The sequence below is a fragment of the Actinia tenebrosa genome, unplaced genomic scaffold (assembly GCF_029948245.1).
Source record: "Actinia tenebrosa isolate PJP-AT-01 unplaced genomic scaffold, QUT_ActTen_1.0 PGA_scaffold17__23_contigs__length_9995812, whole genome shotgun sequence".
Lineage (NCBI taxonomy): Eukaryota > Metazoa > Cnidaria > Anthozoa > Actiniaria > Actiniidae > Actinia > Actinia tenebrosa.
The window spans coordinates 3428658-3449736 of NW_028292577.1; the positions used below are offsets into that span (position 1 = coordinate 3428658).

General features: G+C 37.4%; 1 protein-coding gene across 2 annotated transcripts in view; it reads left to right on the forward strand.

Moving 5' to 3' along the window:
- LOC116302431 (BAI1-associated protein 3) overlaps positions 1 to 21079 on the forward strand; it is a 31868-nt gene that overhangs the window by 2027 nt on the left and 8762 nt on the right. For both annotated transcript variants that reach the window (XM_031711721.2, XM_031711720.2), the window contains exons 3-23: positions 479 to 580; positions 1655 to 1762; positions 2656 to 2715; positions 3049 to 3076; positions 3660 to 3888; positions 4832 to 4876; positions 5739 to 5816; positions 6249 to 6336; positions 7330 to 7437; positions 8084 to 8191; positions 9749 to 9852; positions 10255 to 10372; positions 10887 to 11011; positions 11835 to 11919; positions 12798 to 12854; positions 13825 to 13922; positions 15057 to 15105; positions 17585 to 17736; positions 18345 to 18468; positions 19051 to 19119; positions 20038 to 20112. In XM_031711721.2, coding sequence (XP_031567581.2) covers positions 479 to 580; positions 1655 to 1762; positions 2656 to 2715; positions 3049 to 3076; positions 3660 to 3888; positions 4832 to 4876; positions 5739 to 5816; positions 6249 to 6336; positions 7330 to 7437; positions 8084 to 8191; positions 9749 to 9852; positions 10255 to 10372; positions 10887 to 11011; positions 11835 to 11919; positions 12798 to 12854; positions 13825 to 13922; positions 15057 to 15105; positions 17585 to 17736; positions 18345 to 18468; positions 19051 to 19119; positions 20038 to 20112 — 2010 coding nt within the window. The remainder of the gene's footprint in view (positions 1 to 478; positions 581 to 1654; positions 1763 to 2655; positions 2716 to 3048; positions 3077 to 3659; positions 3889 to 4831; positions 4877 to 5738; positions 5817 to 6248; positions 6337 to 7329; positions 7438 to 8083; positions 8192 to 9748; positions 9853 to 10254; positions 10373 to 10886; positions 11012 to 11834; positions 11920 to 12797; positions 12855 to 13824; positions 13923 to 15056; positions 15106 to 17584; positions 17737 to 18344; positions 18469 to 19050; positions 19120 to 20037; positions 20113 to 21079) is intronic.

Sequence of the window (21079 nt, forward strand, 5' to 3'; positions counted from 1 at the left end):
AAGTTGTATTACGAAGGTGTATTTTTTACTAGGGGAAGTGGGGAAGGGGGGGGGGGGGGCGGAGGGGGGGGGGACTAAAATTTAAAATGATTTGCAGTTTTGTTTCTGTTATTATTTGCAAAGGACCTACATGTATTATTTAATCTGATGTTGTATGCTAGCATACTGTACGCCAACATAGCAAGCTTTATGATTTTTAAAAATTTAAGGGCAATTTGAAAAGAATTATTCAGAAAAGGGAGGTATATAGCCCATCTGCCCCTTCTCCCACTCCACCTGACTCCCCCCTCCTCCCCCCCCCCAAACTGCACTGCCCCACCTGACCCGCTCCCCCCCACCAACCACCACCTAGCTGCTACACTTACATCCCATAAATAGCACCCTTACCCCATATGATCTAAGGTGCTTATGATTAAATAAGATTTAATATTGAATGTTTCTTGTTGTGCCTTATTACACAATTTACACCAATTCTTAGGACCTTCCAGAACCAGGTGACTTAGACAAGATAGAGGAAGGGTGTGGTGATGTTCAAGAAGTGCTGTCTGATGGGAAATCCTCAACTTTATCACAAAAACAGGTATGTCTTTGATGACAAAAGTATTGCAGATATGTATACTATGATCATCAATGTGTACCTTGCACATCAGTAGTAAATGTTTAATTAGTAAATACTCAGCTCTATGAACACAATATTGTTTTGCCCTGTCTGGTAACGAATCAGTTTTCTGGCAGTTATAATTAATCTCATTTTATATATTTGAATGACATTGTGCTTTTAAACGTGTTGACCTAATTGATTTGATCCGTGCATCACTGTAGACTCTGATGAATACTTGCATTTAAAAAATGAAATGCAATGAAAAGTTAAGGGCACTGGAAGTATTTGAACAATCAAAATAAAATGGGAAATTTGAAACAACCGCAAAGATAGGGAGGGAGGATGAGAACCTCTGCTGCCTATGCTGGAAAGAACACATAATTTGAATAAAAACCCATGCAGTCAGGCTCATGTTGGCTCTACGTTATTTTGTTACAAAATGCAAGTTTTCATGATTTTCTTAGTATGTAGGGAAGTTACAGAATTCAAAAATAAGGTGGAATCATTCAGTAAATCATTTAACATGCATCTTGTAATAAAAACCACTGGGCCTGGACTACCTTTGATCTGTATACATTGGAAAACCTGCTCAAATATATCTTTCAGGGTTTGTGCTACTCCTTGAAATCCTTGAAAAGTCCTCGAATTGAAAACACGTTCTTAAGGGCGCTTGAAAAGCTCTTGAAAATAGGGAAAAACGCCAAAATTCCTGGAATACTCCTTGAGTTTAGTACAAACTTAATGTTATTTCTAACTTTCCTTTTGAAATAACTAACAATTAAAAATGATTGAAGAGTTTTTTTTTTATAAGGATTGCAATAGGGATGGACATGCTCACATGGTTATTAGTACCAGTATGTCAAATGATCATCCCTCCCTCCCTCCCTCCCTCCATCCCTCCATCCATCCATCCATCCCTCCCTCCCTTCCTCCATCTATCCCTTCTTCCCTCCATCCCTCCCTCCCTCCCTCACCCCCTCTCTCCCTCCCTCCGTCCATCCTTTTTTCTTTCTTTGTTTGTTGTTATCATTGTTGTGTTTATTGTGATTTTAGAGAGAAGCATTATACTGCGAGGCACTTTACACAATAATTCACCAGGTTGGTGCCAAGCACAGCTCTTTGGATCCTTCAAATGGTGAACTGTATGTTTACTTACAAGAGGTAAGAGTGACAGAAAAATATGATATGCACTCGGCCTGCAAAACAAATCTACAGCAGTTTACGTATGACCGTGAGCAGCTCACAACAACAACAACAACAACAACAACAACAACAACATCTTTATTTAGCACTACTTAAATTTATATTATAGCTTTAATTAGGGAAGAGAGTAAGAATATGTGGGTGGGCACCAGCCATTTAGAAATAGCAGAGCTAATCGAGTTTAATGGTTAGGTCAAAAGGAAATTGAATTTAAAAAGTTGAAGTACAAAACAAAATAAGTGAATGAGCAAGAAGAAAAAGCAGACACATAAGGCAGACTAAAAAAAACACGCAAAGTTAAAGGGGCACTTGGATGAAAGTCCGAATAATTGAAGTATTTGAGGCTAATATGAGTCAATTATAATTATGAAAATCTGATTAGTGAAAATTTTAGCCTGGGAGCCACTTGCAGTTGAGAAATCTTGGGTTAAAAGCGAAAAGAACAATAGGGTTGAGTAAATGACGTCATTTACTTACAATTTAGATGCTGAATAAAGTTGATTTTTTTCCCGCCACTTTTGACTGTGAAGGGAACATGTTGCTTGGCTACTATCTGGGCCATATAGATAAGTTTAAACAAGTTTCCAGTCATTTTCAATTTTTATTAATTTTCATCCAAGTGCTCCTTTAAAAACGGCACGAAACAAGTGCCCGCAACACGGCACCATCCTGGCGCGAACACAGTCACTCCATAGTCACGGCACTGCTACATTGCGCAAAAAAAGTTCAATTCTAGAAAACATCAAATAGACACAAAAGAAAACAGTGGAACTACGGTCTACTACTGTGTATTAGTCTAATCTCTTTTTCGCGTGTTAAATGACTTCACTCTATGCACGTCTCTTGTTTAGGTTTTGAAGATTTCTCAGGAGAAACACAAAGAGTTGTATGCCAAGACAAAGGACAGAGAGGTTGCTTACATTCTTTATTATTTTTCACTATGATATATAATTGCACTGAACACAACTACCAAATGTTCCCGCCAAATCATGCTGTTAATTAACATTTTTTGCAATTAACATCCCTACAATCCGTACGTAATTTTCCTGTATTACAACTTACATTAATTCTGAATGTATATGTTAAGGATATCTTGCCATTTCGTTGGATCGGATGACCCGCGATGTCATGTACCTCATGTGTCTTAGCTTAGCCTTGCCGTGTGCATAACATGAGTTGCTGTTGTTGCTAAGTAATGAGTTATCTGTTAAGATTTGTCTTGTTACACAAACTTATAATTGCAGACTCCAAGATTTTACTTAAAAGTTGGAGGTACGTTATCCTGCTTATAGAATTTCGTAAGGGTTTTTAGAGTTGGCTAATAATCGCGGGTTTGGAGGGGGGGGGGGGGGGGTAGGGGAAAGGGGGCTTCAGACTATAGTCCCCTCGCAACACGCCAGAATGCAGCTCAATTTTGGAGTACATAACGATAGGTTACCAATTCGCAGTAGATTTTTTTGAATTTTGATTGATTTTTTGTTTTTGTTTTTTGTTTTGTTTTGTTTTTGTTTTTTTGTTTTTTGTTTTTTGTTTTTGTTTTTTTGTTTTGTCCTCCAAATTAAGCTGACGTAGCGTGCAAGAGGCTATTTAAACGAATGTTCAATTCAAATAAACAATAGTGTTCATGCATTAATATAACTGTAAAACCTTAGAAACTCAAATGTGCTCAGGCGGTATTCCACCGGGGGAGGGGGGGGGGGAGAGATTATAACTATTAACAAACGGGTAAGTGGGCTTGTAACCGCGCGGGGACTTGTAACAGGCCTTCTACGATATCCTTTTCTTTTTTTTAAATCATATAATTTGATCCTTTTTTTCAATATAATGTGAAAATAATTGTGCTTGAACTTTTTAGTCATCGAAGCTCGAAATTTGGAAGCCAAGGACGCAAATGGTTTAAGTGATCCGTACTGTATGATCGGTTTGATGTCTGACAGTGCAGAAATAGAAGCGAAAAAGGGCAACGCAGGAAAGAAGCTAAAGAAATCAAGAACTTTAAGAGAATTACTTAAAAATGAAGCAATTCAGATGACTACTGTGAGAGAGAACACTTTGAATCCTGAATGGAACGAGACCTTTACAATGTAAGATCACTAGCTAATGGTTTAGAGCGAATTTCATGTGATTAGGGAACTTACTTCGTACCTTCCGGCTGGGCTATCAAAAAACGAGAGAGCGCATGACTCTCAATCAAATTCATCTGTTAGTATGAAAGCATATAGATAGTAGGTTGAACGGTGCCTTATGTTTCTCACTCATCATACCAAATCTGCTCTAACGGTGTTCCTTTTTAGGTTGTTTTAAGGTATCAGGAGGGGATTTGGACCCCTATCCGCGCTACCTCATATTTTGCACGGACTTTACTGACAATGTTTGCTATAAAAACATACACTTTTCTGGAGGCTAAATAAACGTAGTTTTTGAAACCTCGCAAGAATTATCAAAAAAACAAAAAAAACAACAAAAAACTATGGGGTTCAAAGTACCATTCCACCGCACCTTCATTGTCATCTTCCCGCAGGATCAGAATTTCCGCTATGTCGACTAAAAAGGAGTCTTAGATGTTTGTTAGTCTGGAGTTTGATTTTAAGTGGTTGTAATTGCAAAACATAGACAATAGCTTTTGAATTCAAAAGCATTAAAAGAGTCATCCTGATACCAAAGTGAATGACAAAGGGCAAGGCATTCCACTTTTGAGAAAATGAAAAACTCGTCTTTAATTTCAAATGAACTTGCTTATTTTTTATGATTTTTCCTCGTTAACAATTAATACTTGCTTTAATAATGTATTTTTCGGTTAATTCATCACAAGTGTGAACTTTCATTCGGACTGTCATTTGAGTGTGTATGAGGTACAAGAGTTAGTAACCTAGAGGTCATTTGTCAGACATGAGAATGGAGCAATGACGTCATGCGCATGTGCAGATGCAACAACTTTTGTGTGTTTTTTACATGAAGGCAAAATAACACAGTAGGATCGACGATTACGAATAGATGATAATATTTGCAATGAATTGTGATTTTCAGGGAGGTAAATAACGTGTCTATGGACGTTCTACACATCGATATTTGGTAAGAAGCTTGATGTTAAGAACACGCGTTTAAACGCATTATATTCATTCTTCTCGATTTTGTTGAAAGGCAACCTTTGCCATGGAACGTTCTGTCTCTGGTGAAAAGTGCGGCACCCGTTGCGTGGTAGCCGCTGTGGGGCCCTGACCTTATTCATTATGTAGAAGACATTGCGAAAATTGCTGGAACTTTATTGACTGACTTCATGACCTCAAAACAACGACTTCTTGTCGAAAAAATTCAAGTATTTTTCAACTTCATTCTTGAAAAATGCATTTTTGTTGCAAGAAATATACTTTTAATAGATACCTTAAGTAGATTTTTGCTATTCAGGCAGAGGAAAAATAGGGTATGTTTTGAGGTCATGTAACCGGACTAAAACAGGACTAAACACTTGTAGGTCTTCACATCGTAGCGCAAAAAAATACCATTTTTTAAAATTATACTTCAGATATCTACTAAGAATATATTTCTCGCAAGACAAGGGGATTTTTATCATTATTTAGTGCGATAACTTACCTTTTATAACCAAAAAACTACCCGTATCCGCCATCTTTTTTACATTCTCGCATGGCTAAAATCCTGTAGAATGCCAACCACAATGGCCGATTTGATCACGTGATCTCTTAGTGCAAACCCGCCTATTTGGCGCAGGGAACTGTAATAGGGACTATTGTGGGCCATATGACTTCTTCAAAGAAAAACCCAAAGGAATCTGGTTTTGTATGTGCACAGGGAGCCCACAGCAACAACGTTTGATAAGAAAAGCATGGGCGTTTAGATCCTCCCAAGGCGGCATTTCTCTTGTGTTTCGTTAATTGCATTAGCGTTCACATGACTCTGTATTTTTCATTCTTTGCAGGGATTGTGACGATAAGGAGATGTTGTCAGATCAAGATAATAAAGTTACAAAAATCAAAGGTTTTCATGGTGTCGGAAGGTACATCAGTCTTGATCCATACAGTCCTTTGACTAAAAGTTGTCGTTTGATCGGCTTCATCCCTACGCGCCTAGACAGAAAAGGATCATGGGGATAATTAATTCACAGATACTAGCTGCCGCATATGTTATCTAACACGTCTTGAGCTCGCTGTTTTCGATCCCATTGAATTTGCTAAAACCATGCCTCGAGCATACGGCGAAGATTTAACGCTGGCGAGCAGTTTGGATGATACATGTTCTGAGTAATTTAGCCGTTATCCTTTTCCGTCTAGGCGCGTAGGGATGATCCGATCAACGACAACGTTTAGTCAAAGGACTGTATATATATCATTATAAGACGTTCTCGTTTATTTTTCTCTTCCGAGGAGCTGCACTGTGTTTTTTGAACGACTGCCCATAAGGATTTTATGCCTTTTTTCTGTATATGCAGATATTTCAAGGATGTGGTTCAGTCAGCAAGAGCAACCGAAAATGAAAGCACAGATGATTTTCTTGGATATTTGGAATACCGAGTTAAGGTACATTTTTAACAGAAATAAGCGCGAGCTAGCCATCAGGGTCCGGTTGTACGAAGGGTGGATAGCGTCATCCGACGGATAAATCTTATCCAGTGGATAAATTTAATGTATAACAGCATCGACTTATCCAACGGAAATGAATTTATCTGTCGGATAGCGCTATCAACCCTTAGCACAAACGGGCCCTGACGGACGAACTATAACTAGATAGTCTCCCTCCCTAGTATTTAGAGTATATAATAAAGAACTAGGAGATCAATATTTGAAATTCTGTGTTTTTCGCGTTGAAAAATAGACTAGGTAGTCGGGAAACGCGTATATAGAGTTATTGTAATTGGTCTGGTCCTAATCAGAGAAAATGCATCGGAAAGTAGTTAAAGCTTTTCTTGTTCATGTTTTTCGAATTTCGTCACTTTGTTTTCAATTTTCATCACTTTGATGCTATTTTTAGAATTTTTAATTTGAACTTTCGTTTTCGGCATACGCATATTGCAAGCAATTTGCGTTCAGTATGCTTGCAGTATGCATGCAGTATGCGTGCAGTATGCGTGCAATATGCGTACAGTATGCGTACAGTATGCGTGCAGTATGCGTGCAGTATGCGTGCAGTATGCGTGCAGTATGCGTGCAGTATGCGTACAGTATGCGTACAGTATGCGTACAGTATGCGTACAGTATGCGTGCAGTATGCGTGCAATATGCGTACAGTATGCGTACAGTATGCGTGCAGTATGCGTACAGTATGCGTGCAGTATGCGTACAGTATGCGTGCAGTATGCGTACAGTGTGCGTGCAGTATGCGTACAGTATGCGTGCAGTATGCGCGTGCAGAAAAGCAAACGATGGCAAATGTGATTATGAAAATAGATTCAAGCGGTGCCTATGATGGTTACAAGCATGTATACCAGAGATTCCTTCTCCTAGTCCATTTTCTCTTGTTCATATATTAATGTCAACTAAATGTAACGTATTTTGCATGTACTATTGTTAAAGGATATTCCAAGCGATGGCCTTGATGAGTGGGTTAAACTAAAATCCAAGTCTTCAAAGTGCCGTGTTAGTGGTGATTGTCATGTCAAAGTCTCTCTGTCATCAGGCAATGTAAGCATATACAATTGTCTTATTATCCCAACAAAGCAAGGCCTGGGGAAACAGAGTAGATGCAAACAATGCACCAGATAACCTGCATAAGTCTAAAAGCAAAATAGCGAAAAGAGCAGGCTTTGAAAACAAAACAAAAAAATCTAAGGCTTCATTCATATTGTATGGCAGAGGGGGGGGGGGGGGGGGGGGCAGGTGAAATTGAGGGGGGATCGGGGAATTTTTGGTAGGAAAAAGGAAAAAAGGGGGGATGGGCAGATTTTTATCAGAAAAATGGGGATGATGCACATTTTTTGGAAGAAGCTACAAGCTTCACCTCCCTACTACTGAGTAACAAAACAAATTAAAGTGCCTATGACACCTGAATTAATATTTTCTGCACTGATTCTACATGTAGTAAATAGTTGAATGGTACAGTATTTTTACATGATTTGAGTGATGCATTTTTGGGATATTGATATCGATATATGCCTTCTTTGACGTTAGATCATTAACATATTTGAAGTATAAACCTTGATATCTCCATGATGTATCACTCAAGTCATGTAAAAATATTTTATCATTCAACTATTTACTTCATGTAGAATCAATGCTGAAAATATTGATAGGCACTTTAACTTTGAATGGGCCTTTTCTTTGTTTTTAGCGTCCTGATCTTCCACAAGAAGTTCTGTCCATGTACCCAACATTCTCTGACGTCTATGGAGCACTGTTACATGAGTTTGCAGCTTATGACCTGGACCAAGCCAAAATGGTAAACATTCGTAATTCTAGCTTTTCTGGGGTTTGCTGGGAGCTCTAGATGTTAGTTTGGTGTCAAATAGCAAAGGAGTGGTAATTATTGACGGTTATTTCAAGACCAAATCAACTTGGTTGTGTATAGCTGTGTATAAATACCGTTCGATTCTTAGATCAACACTATAACATGCAGGGCTAAAGGCATGTGCAGGCCTCCTAATGTCACTTGATATACCGCCTGATATTGCTAGAGGTTTCAGCATAGACTGCGAGTGGTCCAAATTTTCCCCCCAAACTCAGTAAGGGCGAGTGTTTTGGGATTCTTGCGGACGCGCGTAGATTGGAGCCGAGTAAGCGTGGAAAAGGGAGAGAAGTGTTACCCAATGTCGCCATCAGTCGCAGCAACATTTCATTCTAGCTTTGCTAATGTTACCCATGTAATATCGCTATCAGTGGCGGCGACCTGGGACAGTCGATGAAGCTATTTTAGCACTCGTGCCTGTATCTCGTATGTTCTTTCTTTCTAAGGGACAGCGTGGGTTCAGTTAGAACCCCACAGCCATGAAGTAACTTTCTTGTCTCTATATGTGGGTCAGTTTCTTCAGTTTTCCTCCAAACTTAGAAATTACAAAGCGGGAGTTCACTGTTTCTTTGAAACTGAGAACATAGTAAATAAGGAGTTCGTTAATAAAAATGATGCCAGCTATCACATGAAACCGCCACAAAATAGCAAGGTCAGACCAAGGGCGCCAGGACAGACGGATTGGGTTTTAAATATGTGTGATTGCTTCAGTTATTCGTAGATTTCTAAATGAATTGACATATGTTTGTTTCTAAATGGATACTAAATAGTGTTCACTTATCTTTCCATCCAACGGTCTTTCTGGTTTGAATCAGCTGTACGTACGCTCTGAGACCGTACCCCGGTCTATTTTACTGTACTGAAGGTAAATTTGATTAACTTATTAAAGAAGAGTAATCGCTAACAAAGCGACGCCGGCGCTGCTTGGCACGGATAGTGCAGCGGTAAATATTCGGAGCGTACGTACAGCTGATTCAAACCAGAAAGACCGTTGGTGGACGTGGAAAAATATATTCATATCGTACGGCTGATTCGAACCAGAAAGACCGTTGGATGGAAAGATAAGTGAACACTATTTAGTATCCATTTAGAAACAAACATATATCAATTCAATTAGAAATCTACGAATAACTGAACACACATATTTAAAACCCAATCCGTCTGCATGTCCTGGCGTCCTTGGTCAGACTGCTTTTATGTCACTTGCCTCTCATCAGTGACCTCTCCTCTCTTCTCAATCCCATCCTTGACTAATTACGTACTAATTTAGTTCACTTACCTACCTGCATGGCTGCTAATAGCGCCTTAATATGCAGCCCGTAATGTCCTCTATAAACTGAAATGCGCTATATAAGAGCATCCCGTTATCATATTATTATTATTATTATTATTATCACGTTTTAGTTGATGGGTACGATATAAAAATATTTGAATAGATATCTAGCCTTGCTGCTAGAATTATTTCCTCATCGTGGTGTGTTGTTTCCAAAGATGGAAGAGCAAAAGTGGGAAGGTCAATTATCAAGTCATGCACACTTTATTCTACATCAGCTTGCAATACAGAATGATCTAACACCTCTTCAAGAGGCTGCAATGTAAGTGCATTGTAAATTCAATTATCTAATCCAATTTTGTATAGGAAATCGCACGATTTCGTGTACAATTCGGAATTTATAGGTACGAGTGATGTTTTGGAAAGTTTTCAAAATTGGACGAGCCTTCTATAAATTCAGAATTATACGAGAACATTCTGCGATTTTTTGTTTATATATACACTCAAAAAAATGAGCAACTTAATTGGGACTCTACAGAGTACAATTTGGGATATAATTGTACCCCTCTTGTCCATTCAGGATCGAGTAATTTGGTTGAGTGTATTATAATAAAAAATATTTTGTAGTTTGATTGGATTTATTGTCTTATCTGTTTATTTTTTTGTCTGGAAACAACGATGCTTACTGTTTATTCTTACTTCATTTGTCTACGTATGGCTTCAGGCGATGGAGATTTCTTTCTCAGCTTCACTGGGAAAATCCAATTCAATACGACACGCTGTGCTCGCTGGCTCAAGATGTCAGCAAACATTGGAAACCTGGAAAACTGTCAGAAAGAGAGGTTAGGCCTTGGGTTGTCGTTAGTGAAGAACTTATGAAAACTTTCGCAATAAAACAAATATAATAATACAAATATATGAAACAGTTTGTAGCAATAATTTCAATTTTTTCTCACAATCTTAAAGTAAAATTTCAAAATCCACCAATAATTAATAGTAACGCCTATCGGAACCCCGAAGAATGAACGTTATTCGTGGCGTGCAGTGTTTTCTTTTTATAGATCTAGACCACGCGTCATTTCCTAGAGTATAATCTCTTTGTTTAACGGTTGCACACGAGAAGACACATGAAAATGAATACAACTCAAACAAGGATTCATTCTTAAGAGAATGACACGAATGACACGTGGCCTGGTAATGGGAAAGCATTACACCAAAAGAGACGTTATGATACCTTGTAGTAATACAATGTGACAAGAATCAAATCATTTGCTCGCTCGCTTCTTTCTTAGACTGATTCAATATATTTCTGGTTTGGCTTGGTGTGCTAATGTAATCTAGCTTCTTTGTTTACAGGAGCGTTCCTTACTCAAGAGCTTACGATTATTCGTAAATAACTGCCTTCAGCTACTTATCAAACATCGTGACTTGTATCCACCTATTGACAATGCAAGATTTGGCAGGCTCGTTAACCTCGTAGAGTAAGTACGGCAGTGATGGGCAATGATTTTTGAGAACTTGGAGAAAAAAACATTTTTTTTTCATTTATTCCATTATCATCAGAGCCATCTTCATCTGTCAAATTAGTTTTTGTTTATACTCGGAGATTACGAGTTTTTATTGGTTCGCTTGGGGGGGGGAGGGGGGGGAGGGGGGAGAGAAATAATTGTCAACAAGCGTCGTTTGCTCATATATTTCCCGGACGTCGTATTAGTAAAAGCTAAAGCCTGATTTACACGAGCAACGCAAACAAAATAACGTGTGAATTACAGCAACGCGAACGCAAACGCAAGGAATGGAAACGTTGTCATTGTCTTGTGCTTGCGTTTTTAACGAATGAACCGGGAAAACGCAAGCAGAAGTAACTGTGAACTACAGTAACGCAAACGCAAGACCAAAAATCTTTTTGATCTAAACATGCAAGCTACAATCTTAGACAAAAATGGTTGAGGAAATTTCATCTCATCATTAAATAGCAAAATTTCACTTCATAAAATTGTTTTGGTTGATCGTACCCCTCTCCCAGGACAATGTTGGCCCCATAAGATAGAGCAGTCCTATCTCCATGGAAACAACATTGTTTAGGGGGGAGGGGGTCGTTTTAAGGGATTTTTAAATATTGGACATGAAAAAATTCATTCAAAATAAAAAATTCTCAACATTTTTGTCCAAGATTGTAGTATCTTAACTGCGCTTGCGTATCTTAATTTGCTTGCGTTTCACGTGTGAACCAGGCTCAAATGAAGAACGAAGGAAAGTTTTAAAACATTTACTGTCATTCTATTTTTGTATAATCTGTGATAGGTGTTTGCAGGCTGTCTGCGAAATGGATGTCTATCAAGAAGACAACCACGAACCTTTGTCTCAAACCCTTGTTAGTATCATCAAGGTAAGACACAACAACAACACCACGAACCTTTGTATCAAACCCTTGCTAGTATCTTCAAGGTAAGACGCAACAAGAATACCACGAACCTTTGTATCAAACCCTTGCTAGTATCATCAAGGTAAGACGCAACAACAACACAAAGAACCTTTGTCTCAAACCCTTGCTAGTATCATCAAGGTAAGACGCAACAACAACAACACAACGAACCTTTGTATCAAACCCTTGCTAGTATCATCAAGGTAAGACACAACAACAATACCACGAACCTTTGTATCAAACCCTTGCTAGTATCATCAAGGTAAGACACAACAACAATACCACGAACCTTTGTATCAAACCCTTGCTAGTATCATCAAGGTAAGACACAACAACAACAAAACGAACCTTTGTCTCAAACCCTTGCTAGTATCATCAAGGTAAGACACAACAACAACACATCAAACAAAATCAACGTACATATGATCCAGTCTGAGCCGGGGCTCGAACCTGGACCAAAGAGGTGGGAGACAAGAGACACTGAAGCAGTAAAATACTAAGCCATCCATGTTACGCAACTAATTACCTTGATTAATTATTTTTTATTATCGTAAGAAAGGGGAGTCATGGCATACATGTTGAGAGGGGGGTCATGGATGTTCGAATGGGGCCGGGTCATGGTAATGTTCTCATGAAACGTCTTTACCAGTAGAGCAATTAATGATGGGAATAGTTATAACTTGAACAGCGTGAGCTAATTTAACAGTTTTGAAGTATACCTTTTTATTAAAAATGCACGCCGTTCAAGTTACTCATATCAACTAAATCTATTTTACTCGCTAGTTTTTTTATATTTCAATATAGTAATTAGTTTACTAAAAGTGGCAGTGATTATATTGTAGGAATCGGCTTCCATCTGGTACAATAAGATCCATGCTTGGAATGAGCCTCAAGAATCCGTATGTAATGACTATGTTTATCAGTGTAGACTAAGTTCATACAAGCCGTTACACCCTTAGCCAATTTAAAGTGCACCTAACCCCCATACAATACTTTCAGTATTAATTCTACATAAATTGAATAGTTGAATGATGAAATATTTCTTACTTCCATTACATTGCTGACTGTGACGTCACCCCAGGCTTTTAAGTGTATTTGTTTTAATTTTTAATACTAAACACTAGTCATTATGAGACATCAGATTTACAATAAACATTGTGGAAACCTTGAGTATAATAGTGATTCTTTTTAAAAACTGTTTGTATGAACCAGTCAAAATTTGTATATTTAATGAAGCCTGGGTTGACGTCACAGTCAGTAACATATTGGAAGTATAAACCTTCATAACTTAAAGACGCAACATTCACTTTATGTAGAATCAATAGGTGCACTTTAAATACAATTCTCTTTAGTTACAGTGAAGACACTTGAACCATGAACACTTGACTTTATTCAGATTTTTATTTTCTGAGCTTTTTACTGCTTCAAACCCTCTAAAAAAGTAGGATTGAACTCAAACATGCTGTGTGATCAATAAACAACTTATTTCTAAATGATTCACTCAAGGGATGCATGTTAAAAAAGTAGTAAAAAAGCACAAAGTGTTCATGGTTAGAGTGTCCTCATTGTAAAAGTTTAAAAAATAATGCGATGATCAACGTGGAAAGAAAGAAAAGGCGCCATGTTAGTCAATTCGATCATGGCTCTACCCTATAACCTATGACTCTAAGGCTTAGTTTCCATATGGAAAACAATTAGAAACGATAGACTTATTTTTGTGTTTACTCGAAAATAAGACTCAATGGCCCAGTAAAGATTATTTGACAATGTATCTAATGCCAGAATCAGCTAAATGGAAAGTCTATTGGTTTTATACTAATACTAATAATAATGAGAAATCTTTCTTCATTGTCTGCATTGTTTTTACAGTCATACGATGCAAAGCTGTCGAGTATGATACGACTCGCTGAATGTGTACTGACAGACTTCCTAAGAGCATTGAAATTCTACAATAAGGTTTTTTTCATGTAAGTAGACAAGCACACGGGTGTCACCCTATACTGCGGGTCAGAGGATATTCCGCTATGTTGTTGCCTGTGTAGTGGGCCAAAAGGGTGAGGAGTTGCATAGGGGGGGGGGGGGGGGGGTTGTTGGAATATCTGTGGGGTTCCCCAACCCAATGCGCAGGCTACGCAGGCTTCTTTATACTATTTATATTTAGTTGAAACTAAATTTACGGTAGTGTTTCAGGAATTTTAAAAGTGTCTACACGAAGAATTTTTTTTTTTTTAATAACTTGTAGTACTAATCAAAGTCAAATGCAAATCTTTGCATGTTATTCATTTATTTATTTCACCATATTTCTTTATAGATTTTCAGTATAGATTTTATACGAAATTTACAAATGGCGAGGGATCCTCCTGAAACCATCAGGCTTATAAAAGCAGAGAGTTTCCTTCTGTAATTGATAAGAGTCTATAAAAACATACTTCTTACATATTGGCGGTTAAGCGAAATAACAAAAGCATAAATATATAGATATTGTCAACAAGAGTTAAATTAAAGATTTTTACAAGCACAGTGATAAATACAAAAGAGTAGAAAGATATTTAACAAATAAAACAGCTTTTTCCGTGCTCCGTTCAGTAATAAAGCACGCAGGTAGTGACGTAAGCACGAAAGAAGCATGTGTAAGGAGAAGAACGACCATAGGCGAGTGCTTACCGCGCTTCCTAAGTGCTTTACTATTGAACGGAGCACGTAAAAAGCTGTTTTATAAGTTTTATTATATAGCTACTAATATTTCTCGGTATTGAATTTATTTACGCAAAAAGGAAGGCGGTCGCATCAGGATCTAGCAGCACTTCGCTCGCGCAGATGGCGTCAGCACTGTGCTCCGTTCAATAATAGCACAGTTTACGACCAATCAGCGCGCGTGTACTATCCTAAATATCTAATGATATATAACAATACATGATACAGTGCATACATTGAGATAGTTAGCAACGATATAGATTTATCTATTGTTATTCAAGGATAGGTAGAGATTTAGTTCTTTTAGATTGGATTTGATCAGTAGTGACAAGTTATGTCACTGGTGAGTGAGTTCCACCCTTTATATTATGTGTTATATTACCTTCTATATTTGATCTTGCTTTCAGAGTTGGAGTTAACTACTTTTCCTTAACCTATTGTCAGCTGGAACTCATGGTTTGTGTTACTACATGTTAGAATGTTGCTATTGTTATTGTGCTTTATAGAGAAAGTCATCATTTTGTTCCATCTTTTTTAAAAAATCGTCTTTATAAGAAGATACAATACAGAACTTGAGTAGTGAAATTAATAATAATAGTCTTTATTTATACACAAGGAATAATACTGAACAACAGACGTTTTCAGTTTACAAAACTTAAAATGAAATTTATATTGATATAAACTAATAATATCAAAATTAATATATAGAGGATATTACATGGGCGCGCGGAGATACGAAATTTATCTTCGAGTGTTGAAAAGATCTCTCACAAGTGAGCGCAGCGAACGAGTGAGAGATTTTCAACACGAGAAGATAAATTTCGTATCTCCAAGCGCCCATGTAATATTCTGTTTATTATATAATTATCAATGGAGTATGTTTTGGCTTTTTCAGGCAATTATTTCCGTGTATTTTTGAATAGTCATCGCAATGGTGTTATCTTCACACGTGAAAATAACATGTTATTTTCACGTGTGAAGATATCAATTTTTCGAAATAGAGAAAAACAGATATTTCATTGGTAATTATATAATAAATATATTTATTATATAAACTATAGTTGTTTACAAAGATTTCTACAACTAAGAAATTTCGTATTTCAACACATGTAAAAATACGATAATTTTCACATGTAAAATTATAACCAATCAGTTTTCAGTATTCTGTAACGTCATTGCTCTCACAGGCGCGGGAGAATCACAACGGTCGGCAGCTTTGTCTCGTATGTGGTTGCAAAGATTGCTCACTCGATCGATAATTTTGTTAAAATTATCGAAAATTAAGTTCAAAAACATGGCTGAAAGGTTTGTCACATTTGATTTAGAAAACGTCATAGATTTTATCGAGGAGGAGGAAAATGCAAACACCAAAAAAAGACAAAGAACGACCTGTCGCTTATTCAGTTATTTCTCGTTTGAAGAGATTTCCCTTCAAGAACTCGACTGGTATTTGTCCAGACTTTTGCTATCAGTCAGAAAGAAAAACGGTGAGGAATATGAATCAACAACCCTACGAGAGTGGACAGTCTAGAGTTGAACTTGATTTGGGTTTGTTTATTAGAGACTGTATTTATAAATTGTCGGTTTTATGTCGAATTGAACTTTGTATTTGGGATGTTTTCTACAATAAAATTCAATCGTTTTGAAAAAAATACAGTGCTATGGTTTATATAATAAACAGAAAAATACATGGCCGCTTGGAGATATGGAAGTTATCTTCTCGTGTTCAAAATTAATATCTTACTCGTTCGCTGCGCTCACTCGTGAGATATCAAATTGAACACTCGAAGATAACTTCCATATCTCCGCGTGACCATGTATTATTCTCTATATATCTACATTACACAATATTTAAAAATTATCTAAAATTAAGTAGGCTTCTATTGATAAAAACACTTTTAAAACGTTTAAATTACTATCATTTCTACCAACATTTTCTTCATTATTGCCGAAAAGTAGGAAAGTCGTAACCAATTAAAGTATTTAGTGATCCACGTGTTTATACAATACTACATGCAGTACCATACGACTAAAGCCTCGCAATCAAGGCTGGATTTTAAGATATCGGACGTGGCCTACTCCAGGCAATGAAGCTAACCATAGTTAATGTAGTGGAATGGTTCGGAAACTCCATAGAACAAAGCTATTGTTTTGCGTTTGAGGTTGCATAGTATCATAAAAATACTCATTTTCCTTATTATTTTCATGTATGAACATTTTGAAAGTGAAAACTTTCATTCGATGACCACAAACTATGCGGATAAATATTTCCGCGCAGATACAGTTAAGTTACTAGATGATAAATAAGAAAGCATTAAAAAGGACAATTTTCCTTTTCAATAAACAATATTAATCATATAAGATTAATTAACAAATAATAACTATCGAACGTTTTTTAGGGGAAAAAACTTTTATATTCCCTAATACTGTGAACAAACGGAGCAACTTTTCCTTCTCTGTGCACTGTCAACGTCATATATATATATGTTATTTACTGTCCTATAGTCGGTCCGGATAGGGAAAAACTGTGCCCAAGGTCTTGAATATACGAGGACCGAGGGCACAGTTTTTCCCTATCCGGACCGACTATAGGACGGTAAATAACTTATTTATTTTTTTCCCGTATTTTTTTTTACTTGTTTTTGCAATCGTTTTGTTTTGTCGTTTAGCGGCAAAGGATACCGGACCGCGCGCGCGGGCAGATCCTGACAAAATACCGCCCGCTCAAACAGCCAATCAGAACGCACGATTGTTTAGGATACCGGACCGGAAAAAAATAAAACAATTTATAAAGTCGAACAAAAACCTGGAACAAGAGGTTTCCCAACCATTCCACTCCATTAACTACGAGGCTAACTAAAATTAGCCTAAAACTAATTTAATAATACTCTTTAACAATCATAGCAAGTAATAGTGTCATCTTTAACTGGTTTAGTTGGCAAACGATGTAAGGCTGCTTATGGAATCGGTGAAGCAAAGTATCAGACAAAGTGCTGATGATCAACAAGATGTCGTTGGTGAAAAGCTCTTTGCTCTGTACTTGGCCATTCGAGAATTGATGTCTTACCGAGAACATGTTAAAACAAGGTGAGTGTAAAACACAGTATACGCAATGAAATGACACAACTGTATGCTTTGACTTTCCTAGCATTGATAGCAAACATATTCGAAGGAATAAGTATTGCTGGTCAAAAAAACGTGGTAGCCATGATGATTGATATGACAAAAGAGAGTGTAGTAATGGCAAAAAGTTTAAAAATTCATTCAACATGAAGATTTAAAAACTTGAGCTTGAAGTACTGTAATGTCACTAATCTATTTCAGTCCGAATATGAGTTATGACTTTGATCAGCCCAATCCCCAGAGAGTGTCTCGGAATTCGATTTGTGAGTTAGTCGTGCCCTGTTTTTTAATCAGCCCAGAAATAATTCAATTTCCATGAGCAAAGGGATTTTATTGTTCTGCTATCTAACGACAGGCAGATTTGTGAGGTAGTTCAGTGGCGTGCCCTGACTTTAATCAGCCCAGGGTTGTTTCCCAGGGTTTGATCTGTGAATTACCCCTGCCCTGACTTTGGTTAGCCGAGAGGATGCATGTTTCAGGGTATTTATTTTAAAAAAACCTAAGGTTTTATGCTTTTTGATAGGCTTATTATCTCATTTCAGTTATTTAATTTGAATTAACTTTTATATTAGTGACAATCAAGTTCATGGCTTCGATGATTTCCACCTTTGGTTCAAGAGCGCTGTAGTCAGATGGCTTGACATTGCTCAAAGCAAAGCCAAGGATCGTATTGCTAAAGCTATTGCTATTGATAAGGTACGTACGCCATTGCTGTAAAGTAAGGCTTTGTTGTGCGTGGCATGCTTGTCTTATTCAAATTTTTATCTATAAAATAAACAAAGTGAAATGCACCTTCATCATCAATGCCTGTGGCGGATCCAGGGGAGGGGTACAGGGGGTGCCCCTACTTCGAAGATAACCAATGCAAAATAATATTTCAAGTTCCCTTTGATTCTAAGGGGTGCACCCCTCCCTGGGTTAACTTTGTGCGCTGCACCCCTCCCTGAACAAAATCCTGGATCCGCCCCTGAATGCGTCATAAAAACAGTCGAAGTGATCTTGTTGTTGAAGAGGAATCGTAGATGACGATGATGATGATTTGATGAAGTGTTACTATTCAGTTATTAAGCGGATGTCTTGTTGTTACTCTTAACGAAGATATATTAATTTTATCTTTATGATTATTTTATTGAAGAACTTGCCGTTAATAATAATGTTATATATTTTTGCTGGCTTTGATATTATTTACTGGGCCTGTCGATGAACTCGTGGTAATATGTTTCCTTCGTTTCTTGAAGTACTTTTTCTGCACTAATTTTTAATGCTTTTCTCTTCTAGTTCTTACGTGTAGATCCAAGTGTCATGCATTCAACGTCTGCTGTAGATACAGTAGGGTGTTTCCATCAGGTAAACGATCAACGACCAATTGCCCTATTCCATAATGACGTCATGGTTTGTTTACATCGGCTAAAATGATGGAAATTTAGACTAAATTTAAGCTTAATTCTCTTCTTTCGAGATATTTAACGTAATATTTAGTTGTTCTTGCCTTCACCAGCACATAAACCAAATTTTATTGTGATTTAAGATGTGTTGTTGTCATTCCGTCCCCCTCCAGCGACGATGATCCCTAGCGTTAAAACAATAGTTGGTTTTGATGTGACGTCATTATGAAATAGGGCAATTGACGAGGGTTATAAGGGGGAATGGTGTCGCTGTGGTTGATCTCATGAAAATAAGAAAACCTTTGTTTAACCACGCGTAACAGCACCCTGAAGCGCTTGAATGAGAAGCCATGTAAGCCATGTGGGAGAAATCTATTGTTCTTGTCAACATGGCTGCCGTATAATAAAGGTCTATTCCCGGACTTTGAAATGATGGTAGACCTTGTTGTCATAAGAAAGTTTCTCAGTGTTATAAAAAAGAAAAGATAGTTTTTGTCTACTCTTGGAATATTAACAGCTACAAGTATTGTAATAGTCCCCTTTACAGTTCCCTGTGTCATCTTGAAAGGTAGCCGTGCCTTTGCATCGAAGCGAGACGAAGGTGAGCTTACAATGATAGAGACATGTGAATAATTGACCAAGGTGTTAAAAAAAGTCTCTATCATTGCAAGCTCACCGTTCGTCCCGCTTCGATGCAAAGGCACGGCTACCTTTCAAGATGGCACAGGGAACTGTGAAAGGGACTATTGGCGAAAACTGTTGTGGTATCACTGCCACACATTCTTATCTAATATCAATTGATAGATTTCATTTAGCTTCTTCGACTTCTTTTTAATAGAAAAGGTTGATAAATATATTTAACTTACTGTTCCTTGCATAGATTCTTGAATTTTGGAAGAACCTTGACTGGCCTGATGTCGGCTGTTCCTATATGTTCGTTACCCAATTGATCAACGTAGGTATATGATTAGAACTGTATACACTTAATTGAAAAACCGTATTCAGGTTCGAGAAGGTCATATCATCGAAGCTAAGACCGAAAAGCGTTTTGGGTACTCCGAAATGTGTATTATATTTGCATATAGACATGTAAAAATGCACAGTAGAGCAAAGTAGGTAGACCTAGATTAACAAACATGCCAAAGCCATGATGCATAAAATGTGCACAGGAAGGGAAAACTGCAATACGCATGAAATTAGCATAATTATTTGTCTTCCCATGCTCCCCTTCGGTCTTAGCTTGATGATATAACCTTTTTTCTTTTTGAACCTGACAACGTTTTTTCAATTAGTTGTATACGTGATGGTAAGCAGCAACAACAGAATTCCCGCTTTTAGAAGAAAATATGATGGAGAGGGGTCTGTCATACTGAATTCCATGGTATATCATGAAGTCATCGTTTTTATTTTTCTTGAAATTATTCAACATGGCCCGGTTGTACGAAGCCTGGATAGCGCTATCCGACGGATAAATCTTATCCAATGGATAAATTTATTGGATAACAGCATCGAATTATTCACTGGATAAAGATTTATCCTCTATATCAGAATCCCTTGAACACATTCTTTTGTTCAGTCAATTACTTCAGTTAATCAGTTGTCTTACTATTCTAATGATCCAATACAAATTTGAATAGACCCCTTACAGCACATTGGAATGCAGCTCAATCTGGGGGACAAAACAATAGGTTCCAATTCTCAGGAGATTGGAGTTCTTTTGTTTTGTGCCCCAGAATGAGCTGCTTTGACAGGAAATTCGCGAAGCATTTTGGTACTGGTGGTAAAATGACGCCATCTTGTGAACTGCCTATTAAATTATAAATAGGCCCTATTAAGATGACAAAGAGAGGACAGCCTTATCGTGTTCTTCGTGTTGGGCGTTATACAAAAGATACCTAGTTATTTTTACTGTATTATACTAC